Raw genomic sequence first — 24,557 nt, forward strand, 5'->3', positions numbered from 1 at the left:
TCAAATGATCCTTTCTTGTCTATTTCTTAGAGCTCAGATCTACCACAGATGGAAAGAGAGAGCAAGCAAATTAAGCTTCGACAGCCCTACTCATCAAAGAAATACAGTGAAACCTCAGCTCTGGAGATGGGAGACAGGTGGGCACAGAGGAAGGAGACAGGTGGGCACAGATGTCACACTTAACCCAAGGCACAAGGGTATTTACATGCTGCACATTATGTAGTTAGTAGTATCTGCTTTCTCCTTTGATGCCCACACAGTGATTCTCTGCCAGATGTTTTTTTTTGTATTTGGGGTTCAGGTTGGAAAGTGACAAAGATGAACCATGTCAGATTCTTGAAAACAAAGTGAAAATCCTTTGTGCACCTATCAGGATTGCCAAAAGGGGCTAAGGACTCCAAAGAGCGAGCTGTGGTACTTCAGCTCTTACAGTGTGTCCATGGGAATAGACCACTGGCACATGTCCCAGCTCACCACTCAACTGATGGAAGGATGATACAGGGCTCCTCATCTCCAGTATCTAAGAGCTCAGCAGTATCTCCTCAGAGGGCCCCTAACTCCCCAAGGGACCTAAACAGCCTCCTCAGCAAAGGACTAGGTCCAGAGCAAACCAGTCAATCAACCTATCCCGGGAGGCATACTAATGACCTTGAGGCCCAGGGTCCTCTCCCTAAGGTCAGCAAAACGCATTGTGGGAGTTTCATAGTCACCGATGTTCAGGATGTGGATTTTTGTCTTCAACATCAATCAGGCCTTTTTTGCTCAGCATTGTTGCGACTATGTCAAGAAACTTTTGCTCTGTATATACCAAGGGAAAGCCAAAGAGGCTGTCTCTTTGCAGCTGCCGATCTACTTTTTGGCAGCCTGGCCAAGAGTCCCTGTGAAATTCAGATTCATTCCTTTATTGATTCATTTCTTCAAACAATTTGCTAAAGATATACTTATGTACAAAGTCAGGGCTTGGCACTGTGAGTAAATCACAAACATGCCTTCAAGACAGCAAAATGTGCAATGAGTGCATTAATGGAGTTTGAGGAACAATCAATGGAGGGTCCAGAAACCAAAGGAAGAAAGCCTCCCAGTTTTACCTGGGATGGAGGTGAGGGGTGGGGCAGTGAGGGAGACTTCACAGGGTAAAGATCTATGAGCCATCTTAAAGCATGAGTGCAAAAGGGGCTGAGGGTGAGAGGGGCATTTCAGACAGAGGGGAAGCATAGGGGAAAACGGGGCATGAAATAATACAGCATATTGGGGAAGCTTTAAATAGTACACAGGGTGTTCATATTTGAACACTGAGAACAGTTTTCCGGAGTCTCTAAGTTAAGAGGGCTCCAAATACCCCTGCAAGGCTCTGGGTAAACACCATGGCGCTGGGCAGCATTAACTTTCCAGACCTTGTCTGGCCAAAACGCTGCCTGGCTGGGTGTCCCTCCCTCTGCCCCCAGCCCTCCCACTGATTTCTCCCATGTCCCATCCCCAGGTCAGGAATGGAAGCCTCACTGAGCTGTCCTGACAGCCAGGTGGATGAGAAAAGGGTAGTGTTGAGCTGGAAAAAATAAACTCTACACTAAGTTACTGAAAGATGTTTTGAAACAAACTAACCTAGCAGGAAGGACATTGTGGGGCATGGGGGAAGGGAGGTCTATTTATCTTGCACCTGGAGAGCCTGAACAACTTTCAGTTTGTGACCTGAATTAAATGAGACACTGACATGGGAAGGTTTTCAGTTCTTTAAAAAATGAAATGAGAGAGATGAGAAAAAAAAAAAAACAACAAAAAAAACACCACTCCTAACCTGGCTAGGGGCCTGATACTGCGCTCTGCACTGCCATGTACACTAGACTGTTTCACCTTCACGGCAACCTAACAAAACAGGAGGTGGTTGGCTTCATCTCACAGAGAAGGAAACAGGCTCAGAAAGAGAGCTAGCGACTTGTCCGTGGTCACATAGAAATGACATCGATAATTTAAGTCTTGACAGAACAACATCAAGAGACAGGGAGACAGACTTCTTTACATTTCTGTCATTGGTATTATTTCAAGTAAAAAAAAAATTACATATTATTGTCTATGTTTTGAAACCTGGAACTATTGCCTATATTTCTTTTATTTTTTCTCATAATGTCTGGTTCAGTGTTCAGGACACAATAGGTGCTCAGTAAATTCCCATTAGTAATTTGTTAATTCAGGCTTGCTTACCAGCATCCATTTGCCATTCTCCAACTTGGTTCTCATTTATAACATTTATGATGTCATAACTAACATAAACTATTTTCCAAGACTCTTTTTTTCTCTAACTTGGTCGTTCTTAACCAGGGGTGATTTTCCCCCAGGGGACATCTGGCAATGTCTGGAGACATTTGGGGTTGACACAAATGGGGCTGGGTGTTGTCACTGGCATCTAGTAACTAGGAGGCCAGGGATACTGTTCAGTATCCCACGAGGCACAAGATACCACAGACTTATCTGGAGCCAAACATTAATACTGTTGCTGTCAAGAAGCACTGGTCTAGAGGGTAGCAACGTTTTGAAAGCGGCTGACAGAATTGCCAAGACCATTTCTCCTGTGGAAGAAGCTAGATGGCTTTCCTGCCTAAATGCATTTCACACAGACCATCTATTAGGGCAGAACATCCACAGGCCAAATCTGGCTTACCACTGTGTTCTGTTGGACTAGCTTTGTTGAAGTTTTCCAAAAAACGTGCTGCCAACATTTAAAGATAAAAAGATCTGGATTTCTGCCTTGTCTTGAACAGTCAGAAGATCTACAACACTGGTTTCTGGTGACCAACTGAGAGAGATGATATGTAAAATATTTAACAATTGACATAATAGGGCAGCAGCCACTCAGAATGTATACCCAGCCATCTAGGATGGATGTCCACCATAAAAGACAGTGACAGCCTCCAGGGAGTGATGCCTGCCCAGCCACTGGCATCTCTGGGACTCCCTACCCCTCCCTTGTGTCTCCTCACTTCTGAGGCTCGCCTCCGTCATCTCAATCCTCCAGTGTTTTTCTTAGGCAGACTTAATGGGAAGGTGAAGTCGTCATCAAAAGTGGGGAGAAAAAAATGACTTCCTGTTTCAAGGAAAAAAAAATTACTGGCCTACTTCTCTCTTTCAATTCTATACTTAGCCCCTGTGATCTTTGAACTTGTGGTCACTATTTTGGCTTAAACAAGTTCTCTTTTACAATGTGGAAATTCTCCAAAAGGACTAAGGCTGGTGGGAACTTTTGCTTTCTATAATCTTCCTTGCTTTCCTCTTGCAATAAAGCTAAGGTCAGCTGCTTGAGGAATTGGTGCCAGGGAATGAAATAAATAAGGTGAATTTGGTTGGCGGGACTCAGGCAAAGCAGCTATTACAAACTTGGGGCCATGGATAGTGGCTTTCCTTGCTCCTTCCAGAAGGTGAGTGGAGGGAGGAAAACCCTGCTAGTGCTTCTAGCTCCATCTCCGAACTCATTTCCTGCCTGTACCTCTGGAGGCACAGAGATTTCCAGAAAGACAGGGGCTCAACCCTTGGGTGGAGTTTGATCAAACAGAATCCAGTCTGAAGGCACTGGAAAGGCAGGCAGAGAGGGCATCAGGAGACAGAGGAAAGGAGCAAAAAGAGACATTGAAAGGTGCCAAAGAAACTCCTGGTTGCAGACCTGCCTAAGGCAGTGGGCACAGCATGCTACAGACAAATGCTGGGCTTTGATGCTTACCAAAAGTTCATACAGGCAGTAGTCTGGGTGGAATCAAGCCCTGAACTAAAGCACTTGTACCTAAATCCTCTGCCCTTTTGCTGAAGCAACTTTAAAAGAATTCCTGACCCTTCTGTAGGTTTAACCTCAGTTGTCCCGAAGTAGAGCACACATTATTCCCAGAATGTTCTTCTGGTGTGAGAGAATACATTTTTCCCTTTTGATACTGAAAGGAAACCCCTGACTTCTCCAGTGCACCTCTACCTTAAGGAGAACCATATGCACAAGGAGGATAAAGTCTTTGACACCAAATTAAGAAAGTCAACACCCTTTGTTGAACATTGTTATGTGCCAAGCACCGTACAAGACAATTTACATATACCATTTCTGACCTTCCCATGGGTCCCACTAAAGGAGGTGTAATTATTTCCATTTTATAGATGAGAAAACATGCCCTAAGTAGTCCATGATCATGTGGCTAATCAATGTTATGACTGAGAGCCAATCTTGACTTGTTTTATGCCAATGTCTATGCTCATTCCTCTCCAAGCTTTGGTACCCAAGACCCCACTAAATTCAGGGGTCACATTCAACAGGTAGGAAGGAGACCACACCAAGTCCCAGCCGTCAGTATCCTCTCAGCACCACCTCTCCAGCTCTTACCTGGCCTATCTGAATGATACTTTGGGAGAATCCGGGACAAGTCTCTCCTTTGAGAGTGGGATGACCAACGTTGTATCCCCAAGACATTCGCCCACTTGAGTCATTGTAATCATAGCTACTGGTCTTGAACATCTACTTTCCAACTACTGAATAATGTTCTTTACAGAGGTGATCTTTAATTCTCTTCCCCCATTTCTCAAGTATTCAAATAAAGCTCAGACATGTTAAGTTGCCTGCCTGATGTCACAAGGAGAACAAGTGACAGAGTCAAATTTCAGCCAAGACTCTCTGACCTCATGTCCATAGTCTTTCCACCCCACTCTGTGGTCCACCCCTTTTGTACTATGGTCTGGAAAATCCAGTGCCCGGTTAGTCCCTGAATCTTGCCTGCTACAGTTGGAAAGAACCCATCATGACATTTGATTTTGGTCTGAGAATAATCCTGTTTCTGTGTGCTCACTGGGAATTTCAGTGGGTCTGTTAATCTGTTTAACTTCCTCCTTTGGGTCGTTTGCAAAGGGCACCTGTGGCTGGGTTCCCCAAGGCAAGTCTCCCCTAAGAGGCACTGAAGCCCTTCTTGGGATGCGCAGAGGAGGCTGAAGGGGTTAGGAGGCAAACATAAGATGTTGACACTTCCCTCCTCTCCATCTCCATGCCCCTCATTCTTATCAGGGAATGTCTCAAAAGGCTCTGAGATCTATTTCCTTTGGAACTTAAAGTGAAGTGTGGGGTTGCACCACTGGGCCCCAGGGTGAGGGAAAGGGAAAACGATGCTGGAGCCTGTTAGTAGGAAGGAGCTCAGTCCTCACCTTTGTAAATGTGAAATTCACAAATCCGCTCTGGAAATTCAAGAGAAGGTTGGATTTTCGGGAGCCACAGTTCCCAGAGGCTTGGGTTGCATTGGGGTCAATGTTGAAGTATCTCTGAGGTGAAAAAACCTAAACCAGATAAAATCATCAGGTCAATGAGATTTCAAGGAAAACTCTAGCTTGGGAACCAGAAGCACAGCTAGTTAGTGAGCCTGAAACTCAAGTCCAGTGAGAGTTCACTTGAAAACTTCCAAGTCCCCAGAAAATCTCTCTCATTTCCAAACTGCTATGTTCAAAAGATTTTTCAAAGAAGGAGTTCTCCCACAGAAAGCATTCCTTGAGAGTTCATTTATAGCCAGTCTGTTCCTGATACACTGCATGGAATTTAATTTTTGTTAAATTAAACACATTACAAGGTAAGTGTGTTACGAGTTTTACAAGGAAAGATCTTGTTGTCTAATGTACTTCTGTTTCACATGAAAACCTGAATGTGGAAGTTCAATGAAACCTGTGCCAAAAAAAAAAGAGAAAGTATTATTTTTATGGCGATTCTTTTAGTAAATTAAATAATCTTAACCCCACCCCCACCTCTTCTAATCCTCTTGTTAACCTGGAATTTTGATGTGAATGTCACAGCTGGCTGGAACCATGGAGACCATGTAAGTCAAGCCCTTCCCTTCACAGGAGAGTTGCTGAGGCTTGAGGTCAACAGGAGGGGCAGGGCCAGGCTGGGGTCAATGCAGAGCACACCCCAATACCCTGCCCACGTTGGCTAAAAGTGAGAGGTGTGCATGGTTACAATTTTGGTGTGCGCCCTCCACTAGCCAGTTGCTACCAGTTTCTATTATATGCATTCTAAAACAGATTCATCCTTTCATGGAGCACCCTGGAGAAAGAGGAGCTTGTAGCTATTTATTTCATTCAAAGACACAAGATGCAGGGGGAATGTCTATTCTTAGCAAGACACCCTCCCTCACACTTTTTGAAGGCAGTGTTACAGTCCTATGGCCCCAACTTACCGACTCTGTGTCTTGAACTGTTAGCTCTATCCCCATCTCGGCTTTGATACAGAGCCTGCTTCCATTTAGAACTTGGTACATTCCAGTCTTGGCTGACGAAGGCCGAGGTGCAAGAGTGGGCCCGGAAGTCGTGGCAGCAGGTGAGGCCGTGTGGGTGGTATTGTGTGCAGCTGTGGTTGGGCCTGGGGCATGACTGGGTTGGGCAGACTGGTGACTGGTTGTGCTGTTAAGTGGTGGGGTGGACAAGGTTGCTGGAAGGGTGGTCTGGTTCCTGGGTTGGGTGGTTTTCCTAGTTGTGTGGCTGACAGTCGGTGGGCTTGTTCCTGTCGTATGGGCCAATGGAGGGAAGGTAGTTGGCGGTGAACCTGGGGCTGCACTGGGACCAATTGTAGCTTCAGTGAGAGAAGCCGCTGTGTGTGAGTTATTGGGTGTGGCCAAGGTTGTGACTAGGGTGTGGGTTGTCGGGCTGGTAGCCGGGGTGCTGTTTGTAGTTAGCAAGGACGTTGTTACTAGAGTTTTTACTGTTGTGTGTGTGGTTGGGAGTTCAGAGCTGGAGGGTGGGGCATCTCTGTGAGAGGGGGTGTGACTGTCCATTGATCTGGCTGCTGAAGTTTGGCGAGGGATGTGGTGAGTTATTTTCAGGAAAGGCTTTGCTGTGGCCTCTGCTGTTGCTGCTGTTGTAGGTAAATAGTCCTCGGTTTCTGGAAACACTTGTGCTGTTATTTGACTGCCATAATGCAAAATCACTACGAATTAGGAAACAAAAGTGTTACCACATTATGAATTCACATTGGTGAGTCCTTCCACCATCCCCATTTTAATGTTTCTTCATTGCAAATTAAGAGGCATTTATTTATTTACTTTTCTCTTTGGGATAGTGACCTTATTACACACACACACACACACACACACACACACACACTCAGAAATGTGATTCCTGGATCACATGGTAGTTCTACTTCTAATTCTTCCCAAGATAAATAGGATTTATTTTATTATTTCTAAACATGCTCATTTAATTTTAATTAGAAATGTACATATGTTTAGATTTGGGTGAAATTTATAAGGATAGAACAATGAAGTGAAGATCACCGAAGATTCTACCATAAGGCCACAACTTAAAAATTTGGGTTGCACCCATGTTTTTTATAGGGTTGTGACCACACTGCAGATATTCTTCTATGTCCAGCCCCTTTGTCTGTACGGGGCGTGGTAATAACACTGTAAACTGGTCATGCTTAGCTAGATGTCTAAGTGCGGATACCCCTTCATTCCCCATCTTCCCTGTGAATCCAGACAGTTCTGGAAGGAGAGTGTTCCTGGGTGGGGTGCTGTTGAGATGCCCTAATAGAGCTGGACAGCATGAATGGTGGTAATAAAGACTTACACAGAGATGTGTAGTTTGCATACAACCATACAATCCCAGGTTAGAAAGGGGTCTTGATGATCATCTAGTCCAAACCCTAATCTGATGTGTAAATTGTACCTATGAATATTTGCCATGTGTTCATCCAATCGATGCATAATTACCTCAAATGATGGGAGATTTGTTTCCCTTCCATTTTGTATTTTGTTGTGAGTGTTTGTAAACATAGACCCGTTTTTGTCATTTCTTTACTTCACCCTTTGAATGGCCCAGGCTTCTCAAGTAGGAAAGAAAGAAGGACAGCCCACCAGATGCTGTCCTTTGTAGTTTGGCTTAGATGCCAGTCTTCAGAGAGTCCCGACATCCTTATATAAATAGTTCCCCACCCTACAGTTCCCCCATCATAGTGTTATATTCATTGCCTGCACTGCACTAACCACAACTAGTAATTATATAAGGGGATGGTACTAACATATTTAATAGTAAGCCTGATCACCCAGTGTGAACCAGCAGAATAATAGCCCTGATTATATGTTTATTTATTGGTTTATTTATTGACTATGTATCTCTCCCACTAGATTAAAAGCAACCTCAAGGTGGAGATTGTGTGTATTTTTTTTCACCTCCAGTACTTTTGCATAGAAAGTGTTCAGTGCATATGAGTTGGATGAATAGATAACTGGATAGGTAAATTAGGATAATAGCATTGTAGACCATCTAGGATTATTGCAAGGCTCAAACAAATGGGTTTAAATGAAGTCATCCTATGGGGCACCTGGGTGGCTCAGTGGGTTAAAGACTCTGCCTTCGGCTCAGGTCATGATCTCAGGGTCCTGGGATCGAGCCCCACATCAGGTTCTCTGCTCAGCAGGGAGCCTGCTTCCCCCTCTTTCTCTGCCTGCCTCTCTGCCTACTTGTGATCTCTGTCTGTCAAATAAATAAATAAATAAATAAAGCCATCCTAGACCATCAAGAATACCTACAACATGTGTTATTGTCACAGGTTCTCTACTGGGACCTTCCTTAGGGGTGGAAGGCCTCTGGCTCTTTTACACCCAGAGTAGTTCTTCCCTTGCCTCCTCCCAAGCACAGAGTAAATCAGAAAACTGAGCAAAATGCAGATGATGTTCCTTGAGAATTTAGGATCAGGCACACTAAGAGATGGCTCTATCTCTTCAGTGCTGTGGTTTCATCGTATTTGCCCATGGTATTTACATTCACTGCAGCTGGAACTCCCCGGTGCTGGCCAGTGACTGGGAAAGCATGGGTAAAAGGGAAAGGAGATCACTCCATGCTGGTGTTTGGAGTTCTGAAGTTCATACATAATCAAAATCATCCATAAACTCCTTTACTGTCTCCCTCTTTCATTCATTACATTTCTAAGTGGTTATTTTTCCTATAGTAATAGCACTAAAGCATCTAAGTTATTGGACACTTACTACATGACAGGCCTTAGGTCAAGGGTCATCTTTCACCAACTCCTCTCAAAAACCCTCTGTTGGTTCTATCTTTATCAACCTTTCAGATGAGGGAATTCAGGTTTAGAAAAGTCCCATCGACTTGACCATAATCCCACAACTAGTGTATTCTGGAGGTAAGGCACCTAGTAAATTTTGGAGGTGAGACTTGAGCCCCTGTCTGAACCAAAGCCTGGCTTTGGATTTGGGATAGGTGGAGGTGGTATTCATCACTGGGAAGAATGGTGAGAGAAGAGACAAAAGCAGAGAAGCAAAGAGTAGGGTGCCTCTCCAGCGATACCGTATCACCAGACCCTCATAATGGTGGTCTTTAATAAGCCTTTCAAAGCTTATATGATGCAATCGTGATTATTTTCCAGAAGAAAAGTTCATACTTCAAGCCCATTATAATGCTTATGAATTATTTCTGCACAGCTGGCTTGAAAAATGAGAAAGACAAAAGCACCAGTTTAAATTGCTTTGAATAACCTTTAAGAAAGGCTTATTAATGATACTAAGTTATGTGAGACTATTTACTAAATGGTTTTTTTTTGTATCTAAAAATGTTCATTTGGATAATTTGTATGATACTTGAGGGTTGTGGATTTTATGGACTGTAGGTTTTCTTTGTAAACCTTCATAAAATCACTATATGTGGAAACTTTATGCCTGCATTGTAGAGCTTGGAGCAAGATCTTTCTTTTCAAGATTGTTATGAAGGTTGACAGTCATGGAAGATTTATTTTCACAATTCATTTGGGCTAAACCTGGCTTGCTGGTTCCTCAGTCATGACCTCAACAGAAACCCTATTAAGTTTATACTGTCACTATGGAGAAAGAAAATTCACTCCCAGATGTACTCTCAAGGAATATCTTAGAGTGATTAGCAAAGATTGCTGTAGAGAACTCTGGGAGACTGGAAAGCACTTGCCTTTTGTTCTTTTGGGAGGATCATTAGATCCTTCATAAAAATCTCACTGTTCATGTTTTATGCTTATGAGCGAAAGCACAACTTTCTCAACTGAGTAGAATATCCTCACTGAGTAGCCCACCCTTTAAAGGGGGGAACCTTTCTCATAATGTAATTAAAAGTCCTCTCTCAGTAGTGATAAATGAACTCAGACAAGGGAGGAAAAGCACACTGGTCATTCCTGAATGCACAGCCTCCCAAACAGAAAACAATGACTCATGGCACCCGTCAAGATATACTTGGTGTGCAGGAAGTATTTGTGGGGTGGCTGGATGTGATGGCAGTCATGGTGTCTTGACATCGTGTGTGGCTTTGCAATAGGCAGAAGCCTGGGCCAGCAGGTGGCTGGACCGAAAGTGTCAGAGTGTGTTACAGATTGAAACAGAGTGTGTTCCCAGAGAGAACTGGGAAATATAGTTCTAATAGTCCTCTCCTTCCCTCTGCAGCTTCTCTTCTCCCCTTCCCAGTTCCCTGTAGAAGAGTGGTGTAAAAGATGGGCAGGTAATTAGATGGAAAACTGAAATGAGTAAGTATACTGCTCATTATAATACATTCTTCAAAGTTCACATGTTAGGTAGTTAATAGAAATAATGCTCCGGAAAATACTCTGTTTTATAAAGTCTATGTATATGAACACACATATTTGACCAATCTTCATCAAAATTGGGTCACAGTTCTTAAACAGGACCTTTGACTCAGTAAAGGCTTAGTTAAGTCACTGGTCTGTCTGAGACCCACAAAGAGGGCAGTAGGCAGAAGCAAGGGTAGGGCATAGTTCAGAATCTGTCTCAACCCTTCCTCTTCAAAAGAACACAGCCCTGGAGTTCATATGTTGATTTGTCAAGCCCACACCCCTAATCCCCTAGTATCTTCTCTCCAGGATTCAGGAGACTTAGGAAATAAGTACCCCTGAACCTAGATCCAATGCTTGGATTCCTCTAGATGATAAGCTGAAGGAAGAGGTGCTAGAAGATTTGGATTCCCCTACAACCCATAGAAGGAGCTGAGAGATGACTCATCAGCCCAGCCCTGGGAAAGTCAGTGACCATGCAAGGGCTTTTTCTCTAGGTACTTCCCGGAAGGCTGGTACTTCCCAGATAGCCTTTGTTCAGTGTCCCTGTCACACCCAATTCAGTAGATTCATAGGAGCTTCTTCTGAGCCAGGCTCCATGCCAGACACTGGGTCTTTGTTTTCAGGGGCTCAAAACCTTGTGAGGCAGACTCATAAGTGGACCCCATTCCTCAGTGTGACAAGTGTTATTACAGAAGGAGGCCCTGAGTGCTATAAGGTGGGGTGGGAATCCAACACCAAGACAAATTCTTTAGGTAAATAAGAAAGTAAGTGCTAACCCAGGCAGGAGGAAAAGTATGTGCAAAGACACTGGGTCTTCAGAGCCTGGTAAGTCTGGAGAACAGCACGGGGGTAAGCATGATGGGAATATAAGGAAGAGGGAGATGTGTGCAGTTAGGAACAGAGCTGGGAAGTAAATGGAGCCCCATGGCCACACCTAGGGGCAGGGAACTGAATTTTAGCCCCTAAATACTTTCTCCTTCCCAGGGAGCAGAGGCAGCCCCAGCTGGATGCAGCAGGAAGACTGTTTCTGGATGTGTGAGGCAGCAGGGGTGGGCCCTTGGTAAGATTCTGTTTACAGTTTCACAATTTAACCTTCAATCTTTTAGCAAAAAGATATAAATCTTACCTCTGTTACTTTCTGTGGGACTTGAGATTCAAAGAGAACCCTTATATAGAAGTAGCTCCAGTCCCGTGGCACAAACTGCTGGCAAACTACTCCCAAATCCAGCCCCCCCCCCTTTCCTTAGTAACAGAACCACAAATTCACTTGTGGAGCACTTGCTGTCTGGAATAAAGAACACTTGCTGCCTGGAATAAAGAATGCTACCTCCAAGTCTCCTTTCCAGCTGGGTGGGAATGTGTAACTGCATTTGCGCCAAAGCAGTAGAAGTGGTGGGGTTATGTGGGCCTTCTGGGAATGCTGCTGGAAGGGGGGTCCATCACCTATGGACCCTCTCTATAGCCTTTATGTTTTCCTTTTCAAACCAGCCTATAACTGGTATGTGATGGCTGGAGTTCCAGCAGACATTTAGAACCATGACAAGACCTTGCAGATGGGAGTCCCACACCGGACAGAGGGTCCACACTAGTGAGCTCCTGCACTGGACCTGATAAGGATTCTTCTGGACTTGTTTTCACATGAAAGAGAAACACACACTTATTTTGCTTATTTTGCTCTTATTTGTCCATGAGGAGCAGCTAAATCTAAATGGAACCAATACAAATTTAAATCCCCTCATTTTGTGGGGGAAATAGACCAGGGCAGCAAACTGAGTGGATAAAGACTACAGAGCTACTTTACCTAGAACCTATGCCTCTCCTACGAAAATGTCCAATGGTTTTTGCTCGTCTCCAATTCAACAAGTATGTCTTGAACCTATGCGTGCAGGGTCCTGAAACCAGGCTTCCTGGATGCAAATCTCAAGGCTGCCACTTGCTAGTTGAGTGACCACAAGGCATTCCTTAACCTGCCTCAGTACCCTCATCCAGAAAATGGGGGCCCTTCACACACTTTGCTCACTTGGTTCACCTTGGAGAATCCACAGCTCAGAGAGGAGAGGGTGGTAGAGGTGTTTCCTCTCCACCTCCCCGGGAATTTATTGAGCACGCACTGCATTTCTGAATCTGCCAGTCATCTGCTCACAGGTCCACAGATGCTGACTGCTAGACTGTGATCTTTTGCTTTTTTATTAGCTTAGATTTTGCCTTTTGCCTCTAGAAGAATGTCAAACTCTATTTCTGAAAACACGGCAGAAGTAAAACAGCCAGGATGAGGACACTGCCGTGACCCTTCACCCAACTTTCCTGACAATTCATGCCACAATCAAGTGCATCTGCTTCCCCCCAATGGAGCGTGTTAGTGGGGCCACGGGTTTCCCTCACATGTTCAACTCAGTGCTTCTAGAAGGAATTGTGAACTAACCAGCAACTAGGTAACAGCACACAGGAGGACTCAATGTCCTAGAGAGAAAACCCTCTTTGTGAAAGCAGGCAGTGGGCACATAAAATGATCATCAAAAGCCCAGTTTCCCAGACAGCTTCTCTGACCTGAAGTATAATAGTAATTATTTTTAAAAAAAGTCTTGACTGCTTGGCTTACACCTCTCTGAGATGGCACAATTTGCCAGACCGCATCTCATTCAACTTCACGGTTCATTGTTTATATAATGTAAACACAGCACTTCCGTTTGAGAAAAACAGGAAAAGCAAGGTATAATGTGTTTAGCAAGAGCCCCATTTCTAAAGTCTGGTTCAGTTCTCCATCTCTTAAATCTAAGCGATTTCCAAAACTCTCCTTGATAAGGTGCTCAGAAGCCATTCGGGAACCAGGTTTAGTGTCACTGTCTTCTGGAGTTGACACCTCCTCTGCCTGACTCACGGAAAACAAGTCCAAACTGTGAAAGCCCTTGGGAAAAACATGAAAGTGTACTCCACACATTTAAGGTAATAAGGAGGAGATCTTCCCAAGCTAAATACCTAGAGTAGCTGAAGCCATACAGCTATCTCCAGCCTGTCTGATCCCTGGCACTAGAATGCATTTGTATCGAACAGGACCAGAGGTAGGAGGGCCACCACGGAAAACGACGGGTATCACTCACCAGCCAGGGACACGAAGAGCACCACCACTGCAGAGAGCTGCCAGGACATGGCTGGGGAGCCAGAGATAACCGCTCGTCACCAGGGGCTGGCTCTGCTGCTGCTCCTCGGCCTCACTCAACACTTCTCCCTCTTCTGAGTAGCAGGAGCTTAATTCCAGGGCAGGCTCCAGAACAAAGAAGATACCTCTCTTCACCCCTTGTTCACTTGCGGCAGAGAAACCAACGTCACTTTCATTATGACAAGTAGCTGAAACGCCCTCTCAAGGGGTAGGCTGAGTGGGGAGGGAAACCAGAAGTGGCCCTTGTGTGAAAGCAGCCACTTTCATCTCTGCCTTTAGTGTTGGTGAGGGGTGGGCAATACCCACCCCCCCCACTCCAGCCAAGGTGAAGGGCATCTGAGACCATTTCTGCACAAGAGATGGAGGATCTGTGGCAGTGCCAACTTCCTTCTCTCAGAAGATGGGTCTCCAATTTTCTCTAAGATCTTGAGTACATTTCTCCTCAGCCAGGAGAAAAACAGCCCCTCAGTCATGAAGGTGAGCAGATGTCTGAAAACTCAGTGGTGAGAACACTGTTTCTGTGTGTATTCATGAAAAGTCTGAGGTAACTACTTTATGTCCATGGCCACCTCACCTTGTGGAGACCAAAAGGAGTCCGAGCTTAGGAGTCAGGGAAAGCTGGGTTTGAATGTGGCCACGAGTTGTATGGTCTTGGGTAATGCCTCTGAGCCTCAGTTTCTTCTGCCGTATAATAGGGATAATATTGCCTACTCCCAAGCTGTTTACCTGGAACACACACACAAAAAATACTCAATATCTTGGAAAAGCAACCTTTCCATGTCATCTCTCCTTCCTCTACTAATCAGACAGAACAATGATGGTCTATCTCTTAGGACTGTGAGTCCCAGGGAGGAACACACATTTAGGAAGTATATTAGGATTATCTTCTGATTACTAGGTTTAGGGCTTTCAGCTTAGTCTCAAGTAATTTCCTGAAAAACAACTTTGGCTACAATGATTTGATCATATTATGTTGTTCTAACCACTCTAATCAAGCAAATTTGCCAGAGTAGTGTGTTTCCAAATTGGATTTTTATGGTGGAAGGTGAAAATTAATGTTTGTCAGTTGATCTAATTTTTGTAACTACCTGCCTAATATTCTGGACTTTGAGTCAATTTATTCTACAGACAATAATTAAGCAGATACTATATAACAGGCATTCTTCTTACTCCGTTTAAGTCCTACAGCCACCCACCCTATGTGGGCACTGTTATCATTGCTGTCTCATTTCACCAATGGGGAAATTGAGATCTGAGAGGTTAGGTGACCTGCCCAAAGTCACTTAGGTAATATATGAAGAAATTGGGTTGTGAATCCAGTTTGGCTTGAGAGTCTAGGATTTTAAGCATCACGTTGTACTAAGTGTTCTAAACTAGAATATAATATAAGTTTTCAGGTTGCTCGATACCTAGATGAGAAACAATATTTATTAACATAGGATAATAGCCAGAGTGACTGATAAGTTGTTTGTTGCTTAGAGCTACACTAAATGAGAAAAGGAATAGTCAGAGATGACTTGGTTGTTGTTGGACCTTGGAGAGACTTTGAAGGTTGTAGGGGATGTGGATAGTTGGAGAATAGTAATAATACTATTTCTAATAGTAGTAGTAGTAGTAGTAGTAGTAAAAGTATTTCCATATAAGGAATCTCTACTATGTGCCTAGCACTGTGTAATACATATGGTACTCTTCAAGGTGGATTTTTTTTTTTTTTAAAGTAGGCTCCAATGCAGGGCTTGAACTCACAACCCTGAGATCAAGACTTGAGCTGAGTTCAAGAGTTGGACACTTAGCCAACTGAGCCATCCAGGTGCTCCTCAAGGCAGATTTTTTTTAAAAAGATTTTATTTATTTATTTGACAGACAGAGATCACAAGTAGGCAGAGAGGCAGGCGGGGCGGGCGGGGGGGGAAGCAAGCTCCCTGCTGAGCAGAGAATCCAATGCAGGGCTCACTCCTAGGACCCTGGGACCATGACCCCAGCTGAAGGCAGAGACTTTAACGCACTGAGCCACCCAGGCACCCCTCAAGGCAGATTATTTTTAAAATTCCAATATTATTGATGTGGAAACTGAACCACCCAGCATCATGCAATAGGCTAAGATTGGCATCATGACCTACTTAGCCCTGAAGTCTGTGCCCTTTCTCCTAGCACCCAGGGAGCAAAATCTCTTGAGTGGTTATAGCCCTGACTGGAGAATACTGGAGAAAAAGTTGGGAATATGGTTGAAAGGTAAAGTTAGTGTCATTTTGGAAAGGCCAAAACCCAGACTGAGGAGTTCAGCTTCAACCCTAGAGGACATGGGGTCACTGAAAGTTGTACATGGAAGCAGCAGTTAGCCTGATACATAGTAAGGGCTCTGTGGCTTTAGGGAAGAAGGCTCAACCATTGATTCAGTCAACATTTACTGGAGGGTGTCTGAAACCAGTCTCCTGAGTAGGTCAGAGGATTAGAGTTTTGGAGTTGTTTATCAGGACTCCTGCCTTTGACTAGAGGAGAGATGGCTGGGTGTTTCAGAAGCTACTGGAAACTCTAAGCACTGTGTCAGATATATTCCATAAGTTTTGGTATAATTTCATTTTAATTCATCCCAAATTATTTTCTAATTTCCAATGTGATTTCTTCTTTGACCTATTATTAGGGTTATTTAAGAGTTTGATTTTAATTTCCACATATCTGTGAATCCCCCCGAATTTCTTTCTGTTATTGATTTCTAGTTTTGTTCCATTAGGATTGGAGAACCTACTTATGATTTCAATTCCTTCATATTTATTGAGGAAACAAGTTAATATGTTATAACTTAACGTACAATCTATCCTGAAGAATATTGTTTGAGCATTTGAGACAAATGTGTATTCTGCTTTTGTTGAATGTGAAGCATTCTATAGTTGTCTGTCAGTTCTAGTTAGTCTATAATGTTTGAGACTATTTCCTGTTTGGTTTTTTTGTCTAATTGTTTTATCCATTGAAAGTAGGGTTTTAAAAAACCCAATTACTGTTGTTGTATTGTCTATTTTTTCCTTCAGTTCTGTCCATGTTTGCTTAACGTTTTGGGGGGCTCTGCTGCTAGACTTCTCTGTGTTAATGACTTTTATATATTCTTGATAGAATGACCCTTTTGTAATTAGAAAATGTTCTTTGTCTTGTAACAATTTTTGTTTTAAAATGTACTTTTATAATATTACTATGGGTACTCCAGTTCTCATTTGGTTACTCTGTATATGGTATATCATTTTCTATCTTTTTGTTTTTAATCTATTTGAGTCTTGAAGTATAAATCTGAAGTGTGTCTTTGTAGATAGCATATAGTGGGATCATTTTTTTTTTTTTACTCATTCTGCCAGTAGCTGCACCTTAATTGGTGTGTTTAATCCATTTACATTTCATGTTATTCAGGTATTCTATATTCTTCCATTTTTCTATTGTTTTATTAATTCTCAAGAGAGAAGTTGAAATATTGGACTATAATTATGGATTATTTATTCTCTTTGTAGTTCTGTTTTTGCTTTGTGTATTCTGAAGCTCTGTTATTGATGTGTAAACAGTTAGGACTGCTATATTCTCTTGATGGATTAGCTATTTTATCATTTTTTAATGATCTTCTTTATTTTGGTCATATTTTTTATTCTGAGACCTGCTTTATTTTATAGTAACATAGTTTTCGGGCCTTTTTTTTTTTTTTGGATTAGTGTTAGCATGGTGTATCTTTTTCCATGCTTTCACTTTTAATCTATTTGTGTCTTTAAAGTGAGGCATATTAAAAATTTTGTATATTTGAGGGGCACCTGAGTGGCTCAGTGATTTGAGCCTCTGCCTCCAGCAGGTCATGATTTCAGGGTCCTGGGATGGAGCCCCGCATTGGGCTCTCTGCTCAGCAGGGAGCCTGCTTCCCCTTCTCTCTCTGCCTGCCTCTCTGCCTACTTGTGATCTCTTTCTCTCTGTCAAATAAATAAATATTTTTTAAAACTTTTTGATTATTTGAGCAAAAATCAATTCAAATAGGGCAGTGTCAAACCAGAAGTGATTAGGAGCACTCCACTGTCAGGTGCTAGTGGAAAGACTTTCATAGAGAAGAGGTGGAAGTGAGGCAAGGAAATTATTCAAGTAGCTATAGCCTAAGTGGTTGCATTCTTTGAGAAAAGCTAGCTGGCTGTTTGTGATTGGTTGTACTTGGGTTTCAGTTTCCTAACCTTGAGGCATTATAGGCATAGGTTTTGGTTTGCTTGCCTAAGCTACTAAGGCATTAAAACCACCTCAGTCTGATGGCCTTCTTGTTCAGTTAATCTAAAAATACTTAAAGTGGGTTTCTTAAAGCAGGCCACAAGGGTGGTCTTTTTTTTTTTTAATATCCATTTGACAATCTCTCCTTTTTAATTGAGGTGTTTGGACCATATGATAGGTTATGTTTATATCTACCATCTTGGCAATTATTTTCTATTTTTCCTGTCTGTTCTTGGTTTACTTTCTCCTCTTTCTCTACCGACTCCTGGATTAATTGCATTTTTAAAATTCCATTTCATCTCATTTGTTGGCTTATTTATTATAACTCTGCATGTTATTTTAGTGTTTGCTTTAGAGTTTATAGGATATAACTTTAAGGTGTCACAATGTACCTTTAAATGATTCAATAACACGTCACACCTTACAACAGTATACTTTAATTTCTTCCCTCTTGGCATCACTTCTATTGTTGTTATACATTTTAATTCTCTGTTTATTATACATTCTACAACATATTGTTATTATTTTTTACTTAAGCAGCAGTTATCTTTTTAGAGATATAAATAATGCACCTACTCATGTGATGATGATTTCTTGCAGTTTTCATTCCTCTGTGTAGATCCTTGGCTTCTTGTTGCTATAGTTACACACTTCCAACTCCTCAAGTGTTACCTGTGTTTAAGGTATGGATTTGTTTGCCCAAATGTTTTCCTCAGTGTCTTCTCCACCTGCAGTTTAGGTCTTCCCTGGTGTCTGTCAGACAGCCTCTCAGCCCACTGTTGCTTATTGGCCAATGCTTATCAGTTGGCCTGGGGCTGAGGGTGAGTGCTCAGTTCTCACGGAGACTCAGTCAAGCATGCATTATGTCCCCAGGTCTTGGGGTGAGAGTTTCTGCATGGTCTTCCAAGTACCTCCTCCCCCAGCAGCTCTGGGCCTGACACATATTCCCGCCTCTCCCGCAAGATCAGATTTGGTTTTTATTCTGCTGTCTTTCCTGAGCTGCTGTTGGATTTGCCAGGCCCCTAAAGTGTGTTTATTGCCCGTTCTCTGGCACTGAGTTCTGCCTTTGTTCTGTAGGAAAGATAGGGCAAGAGGATCTGAGCATAGTTTCATGCCTTTCCTGCAGCAACTGATATTCCTCTCTCCTGGTCTGTGACAAGAAGGTTGCTTTCTTAGGACTTCTGCTAATCATTTTTGTGAGTGTGTAGTGAGGCTCTTGCAGAAAAATCTATAAGTGGATGCAAATTTCCATGATACCTGTGGCCCCCAGGGTTTCTATTTTCTCTTGCCAACTCATAGTAGGTCTTTGCTTCAGGTAAACAAGTGCTGGAGTCCCACTTCCCTTTGAAGGTGTCTTTTCTTCCATTTCAGGTTACATGGTCGCCCTATGAGCTGAGCTCTGTCATGGGTCCAAGAAAAGTGAATTTGCATATTTTCCAGGGTTTTTTTTATCTTGTAAGTATGAGGATGGTGCTCTTTCTATTTTCCTACATCTCAGGCAGAAGACATTATTTTAAACAACTGCATAGAGTTCAGTTGTATGCCAATACAATACTTTATTAACCAGCTTTTTATTATGTAATATACTTAGCTATTGTTGTTTAGCAAATGACCCTAAAACTTAGCAGTTTAAAACAACATCTATTATCTCATGGTCTTCTAGTAATGACTTCCAGAGCAGCTTAGCTAGGTTCTTCTGGCTCTGAGTCTCTCATGAAGTTTTAGTCAAGGCATCAGCTGGAGCTAAAGCTATCTAAAGGCTTGAGTAGGGCTGGAGACCTATTCCAAGGAGGCTCATTCCCATGGCTGTTGGCAGGAGGCTTCAGCTCCTGCTCCATGGGTCTCTCCATAGAGCTGCTTCACTGTCCTCTCAATATGGTAGCTTGCTTCTTCCACAGGGAGTAATCCAAGAGAGAGAATGAGGAAGAAGACAAAATGCTTTTTATAACCTAGTCTTAGAGTCAATTACCATCACTTATATCACATTCTCTTTATTAGGGCCACAAATACAGCCCACACTCAAAGGGAAGATAATTTGACTCTACTCTTTGAAGACAGAAGTATCAATTTGGGGATAAATTTTAACACTATCACAGACAGGGTGTTCCCCATCTCACATTACTTGTTTTCCTATTAAAAATAACATTAAGGGGCACCTGGATGACATAGTCCATTGAGGGTCCAACTCTTGATTTCAGCTCAGGTCTGATCTCAGGGTCATGAGATTGAGCCCCACACTGGGCTCTGTGTTCAGCACTGAGTCCGCTTGTGTTTTTTTCTCTCCCCCTCCTTCCGCCCCTCCACATTGTGCGCTCTAAAATAAATAAAATTTTTAAAAAAGAGTAATATTAAAATGAACATCTGTATCCCTTATTCATTTGTATGGATATAACATTAAAATAAATTCCTAGAATTGGAATTGCTAGATCAAATCATATATATATTTTTAAATGTTGAAAGCTATTATAAATTGTCTTCTATTATAAATTAGTAACTTAGTACTAATTTACACTTTTACCATCAGTCTATGAGGGTGCTGGCTTTCTTGTATCTTCTCCAACACTGAGTTAATTATCAAAGTTTTAAATGCTGGACAGTTTGGTAATGAAAACTGCATATCATTGTTTTGCTTCTTTTCATATATTTGTTGAATTTTTAATTAATTTTCCTGTGTATATTCATGTCCTTTGCCCATTTTTCTATTGTTTTTATTGATTTGTAAATCTCTTTATATATCAAGGAAAATCAGTCTTTTACCATATGTTCTGAAAATGTATGTTTTGAGTTTCTTTTTTTTTTTTTTAAGATTTTATTTTTATTTATTTGACAGAGAGGTCACAAGTAGGCAGAGAGGCAGGCAGAGAGAGGGTGAGGGGAAGCAGGCTCCTGCTGAGCAGAGAGCCCGATGCAGGCCTTGATCCCAGGACCCTGAGATCATGACCTGAGCTGAAGGCAGAGGCTTAAACCACTGAGACACTCAGGTGCCCCATTTTAAGTTCCTAACTGTTCCTTTTTTCTATATATGATTTTGCCTCTTACACAGCCTCTATTGTCCGGATTTTCTTTTGTAGCTTCTGGTTTTCATTTTTGCTGAGAAAGGCTTTACTCTATTCAAAATTATTTTTAAATGTTTTGATTTTCATGATTTAAGTCACATAATAGAACAATATGAATAATTTTAAGGGTCGAGGTGAAACTTCTCCCCCGCCACCATATTTGCTATCTAGTGATCCCAGTACCACTTTCACACATAATTCATCTTTTTTGTTTAGAACTAATTTGAAATGCCTTTTTCATGTTTTAAATTCTGAGATGAATTTGAGTCCATTTCAAGATTCTCTACTTTGTTCCTCTTATGTTTATTTCCATAGTATGTATTCTCCGGTACATTAAAATATTATATAAATCTACAATTTTTCTATTTTATAGCCATATTTGAGGGGCTGCTGGGTGGCTCATATGGTTAAGCATCAGCCTTCAGCTCAGGTCATGATCTCAGGGTCCTGGGATTGAGCCCCACATCAGGCTCCCGGCTGAGCCTAAAGGAGCCTGCTTCTTCTCCCTCTGCCTTTCCCCCTGCTTCTGCTCTCTCTCTCTCAAATGAATAAATAAAATCTTTTTTTTTTTAAGCCATATTTGAAAGTTTATTCATACTTAAAAAATAATACCAGATTACAGATGCAATTGACACACATTTTATAGAGAATTGGTGAAGCTATGTTTTCTATCCTCATCTGACAATAAACCTGGAACTCTAGAGGCACTTGAAACATGTTGACTGAGCAAGCAAATCTTAATGTAGTAATCCTGGCCTAGGAGTTATAAGACTGGATTCTAGTCCCTGCTTTGCTTCAGGCTCACTGGTGACAGTGACACTTAAGTGTCAAAGCTGTAGTCGAGAACTAGGTTTCCAACCCCTCTCGTAGCTTGGTGTGGTCATGCAAGAAGGTTTTCACTAAAGAAATATAAGAAAATATACCATGTGACATTTGTAGGCTAGGTCTTAAAATGTTACAGTCTTCCAAGTTCTTTCTCCTCCCTGCAAGCTCCAAGTTGGGCATCCCTGAGACATGCTTTTGACTACGTAGACAAGGACAAAGTTCTAGAAGATGGTGGAAAAAACAGAACTTGGGACACCCAATGACTGTGTAGAGCAGAGCAGGTTGCATACACAATCCAGGCTGTCTCATGAGACATAACTATTCTTTAATGCACTATATGGATAGATCTCTGCTACAGCAGCTTTCCCCTTACTAATATACAAGGAAAGTTATATTCCACAAAGAAAAGGATTCTGTGGTCAAACACGTCTGGGAAATTATGAGTTTAACAAAAATGTACAGACTTCCTTCACGAAAGACTTCTCAAATCCTTTAATTCACTAACTGAGATGAACAAAATGAGAACTAAAATACGTAGTATTTAAAAAAATATATTTAAACTTTTTTTTCCCAACATGGGATTAACTCATCGAACTCTTACACTCTTCTGCCTATTTTGCAAAATATGCTCTGAGAAATGCTGATTTAGAGGATATCTATTTTGTCTGATTATTTCATAAGGCACGGCTAGTGTTCAGTGTGGACTCAGACAGCTTTCACAGATCCAGGGCTGGTTTCAGCTGGGTCACCTTCCTGTGGGGCTGCAGCATGCCCAGTCCTCAGCAGCATGTTGAAATGAGTCCCTTTAGTGGGCAACAGGCAACTCTAGCAAGCTATGGATGACTTGAATAACTGGCTGGAAGATTGTATCTGGTTTTGAATTCTTTTCCGTTTACTCAAATAGAAAGAAGATGTAAGTTTCTTTATTATTTACCCTTTATTAATATTTCTGTTGTTTCTCTGAGAGGACACCTATAAGCTGAGCAAAAGTGTGGGGGTTAGCCAAAGGAGCCAGAGTGGACGGTGAGAGTGGGCTACCACAGAGCACCCGGGGGCATCATCAGCAATGATGACTGGTCCTGACATGGTTCCTCTGGTCGTCCACTGTGATGCAAGTTTTGGGGAGAGCCTCCTCAGGTGAGGCCCGGGGGTTTGAGCACTTTGCACTCTGCCAGTACCACCAGGTGTGGCTGGTTTTGTAAATTCAGAATATGATTGATGTCCAAAGGACTGAGAAAGCTTTGGGCACATGGCTAGTCAATGGTCAAGTGTTGAAGAGGATCCAAGTGATGCATTTTCTGATAATTCTGATAGAATCCAGAGATTCTTCTGTCCAGCTCCGGGTCTTAAATATTCTCTTGGAGAAATGTATATGGTGATTGATAAGATGACCAGAAAGCCAAAGCAGAGAAATGTGCTGAGAAACATACTCAAGACTGACTGAAAGAATGTGTTCTATAAAAAAGTGTGAAAATATGCCATCATAGGTTGGGAAGGACTCTACTTTCTTTAGACTGGGTAAACCTGTCCAGTGCTGTTCATGCAACAAAGGGCCCTGTGTGCTTTTAAAAATCCCAATCTGTTAATTCACGGGTTTGGGCTTGTTGTAAAGCAGGCTCCCCACTTTGGGAAGGCAGCATCCCCACAAACTTTCAAGGGGTTTTGCTTGCAGTTGTAGGTTATGATTGGTCCACCAAGAGCTCAGTTCCCACCGTGTTGGTCAGAAAAACTCCCCTAGAAGACCCCACAGGGATTCTCCTCTGCTTCTGTCTGCCTCCTCTGCAGCTGGCTTCACTGGCACCTCACAGCTGGCTGGTCTCAACCCTCCTCCTTCCCCACCGATGTTTAAGAAGAAGGAATAAAAAGATAGAGGATGGAGGGACTCACCTCCAAGGGTAAATGGGGAGGAGTGAATGGACCAAGGATAAAGCCAGAAATGAGCTGAAAAATTCCAGAAATGACAAGTCAGAGAACCTGCTAGGCTGTGACTAGAACGGTAAGACCAGGAAAAGCATTGACTCTTGAGGTTGCTTCCTACTCTCTTGCAGATTGGCTGTGAGGACCAAATGAGGTTCTATCTGTCAAGCACCAGGGCCAACCCTAACGTTAGTGCCTTTCTGAACCCTGTGGCCTAGCGGCCTCTGTCAAAACATCCTCCCTGCCATGCATCGCTTCTTCATGCCTCTGTGTCTCTGCACGACCAGGATGTTCTTCTCCTTCTCCACCTGGAGAAAACGCCTGCTCCAGGAGACCCAGCCCTGAAGTCAGATCATCCCTGACTACATCAGGAAGTCAGTAGCAGGGTTCCATGCCCCCATGTTATTTGTCACACTGTGTTGTGATGATGTTTCCACATCTGTCTCCCCAAACTGTACTGAGAGCTTCTCACTCATCTTCATGCCTTCCTGTTCTCTCCTGATGCCAGTACCTTCCTGAGGACAGGGGTGCTCAGGAAATAGGTACTGAACAAACAAACAAACAAACAAATGTTCTATGGCCAAAATGGAAAACAATGCAAGTAGAAGGAAATAAGATTTCCTGTGGGTTTGGAAACAACTTTATTTTTGTGTTCAAACAATCAATATTGTAGTCTACAAATGTGAAACACACTCCATCGAGAAAGATATTTTGTTGTTAGGAAAGGGGCACAAGAGGATAGCTCCACAACGTAACTTCCTGAAAATTTTCAAAGAACACTCTGTTGGACAATTTTGCCGAAGAGCCTCTCCTTGATGGTCTGTCCCTTAGTCTC

General features: G+C 42.5%; 1 protein-coding gene across 2 annotated transcripts in view; it reads right to left on the bottom strand.

The window, feature by feature from the left end:
• Nucleotides 1-13,858, bottom strand: part of LAMP3 (lysosomal associated membrane protein 3) — a 34,428-nt gene extending 20,570 nt beyond the window's left edge. The window contains exons 1-3 of one of the 2 annotated variants that reach the window (XM_032875450.1): nt 13,645-13,857; nt 6,180-6,925; nt 5,161-5,289 (exon numbers count right to left, since the gene is read on the bottom strand). In XM_032875450.1, coding sequence (XP_032731341.1) covers nt 5,161-5,289; nt 6,180-6,925; nt 13,645-13,693 — 924 coding nt within the window. In that variant the 5' untranslated portion in view covers nt 13,694-13,857. Of the gene's footprint in view, nt 1-5,160; nt 5,290-6,179; nt 6,926-13,644 lie in introns of both variants that reach the window. The other variant, XM_032875449.1, reaches the window with a different exon arrangement.
• Nucleotides 13,859-24,557: the final 10,699 nt, after the last annotated feature.

The sequence above is a fragment of the Lontra canadensis genome, unplaced genomic scaffold, assembly GCF_010015895.1.
Source record: "Lontra canadensis isolate GAN:19392208 unplaced genomic scaffold, GSC_riverotter_1.0 scaffold56, whole genome shotgun sequence".
NCBI lineage: Eukaryota > Metazoa > Chordata > Mammalia > Carnivora > Mustelidae > Lontra > Lontra canadensis.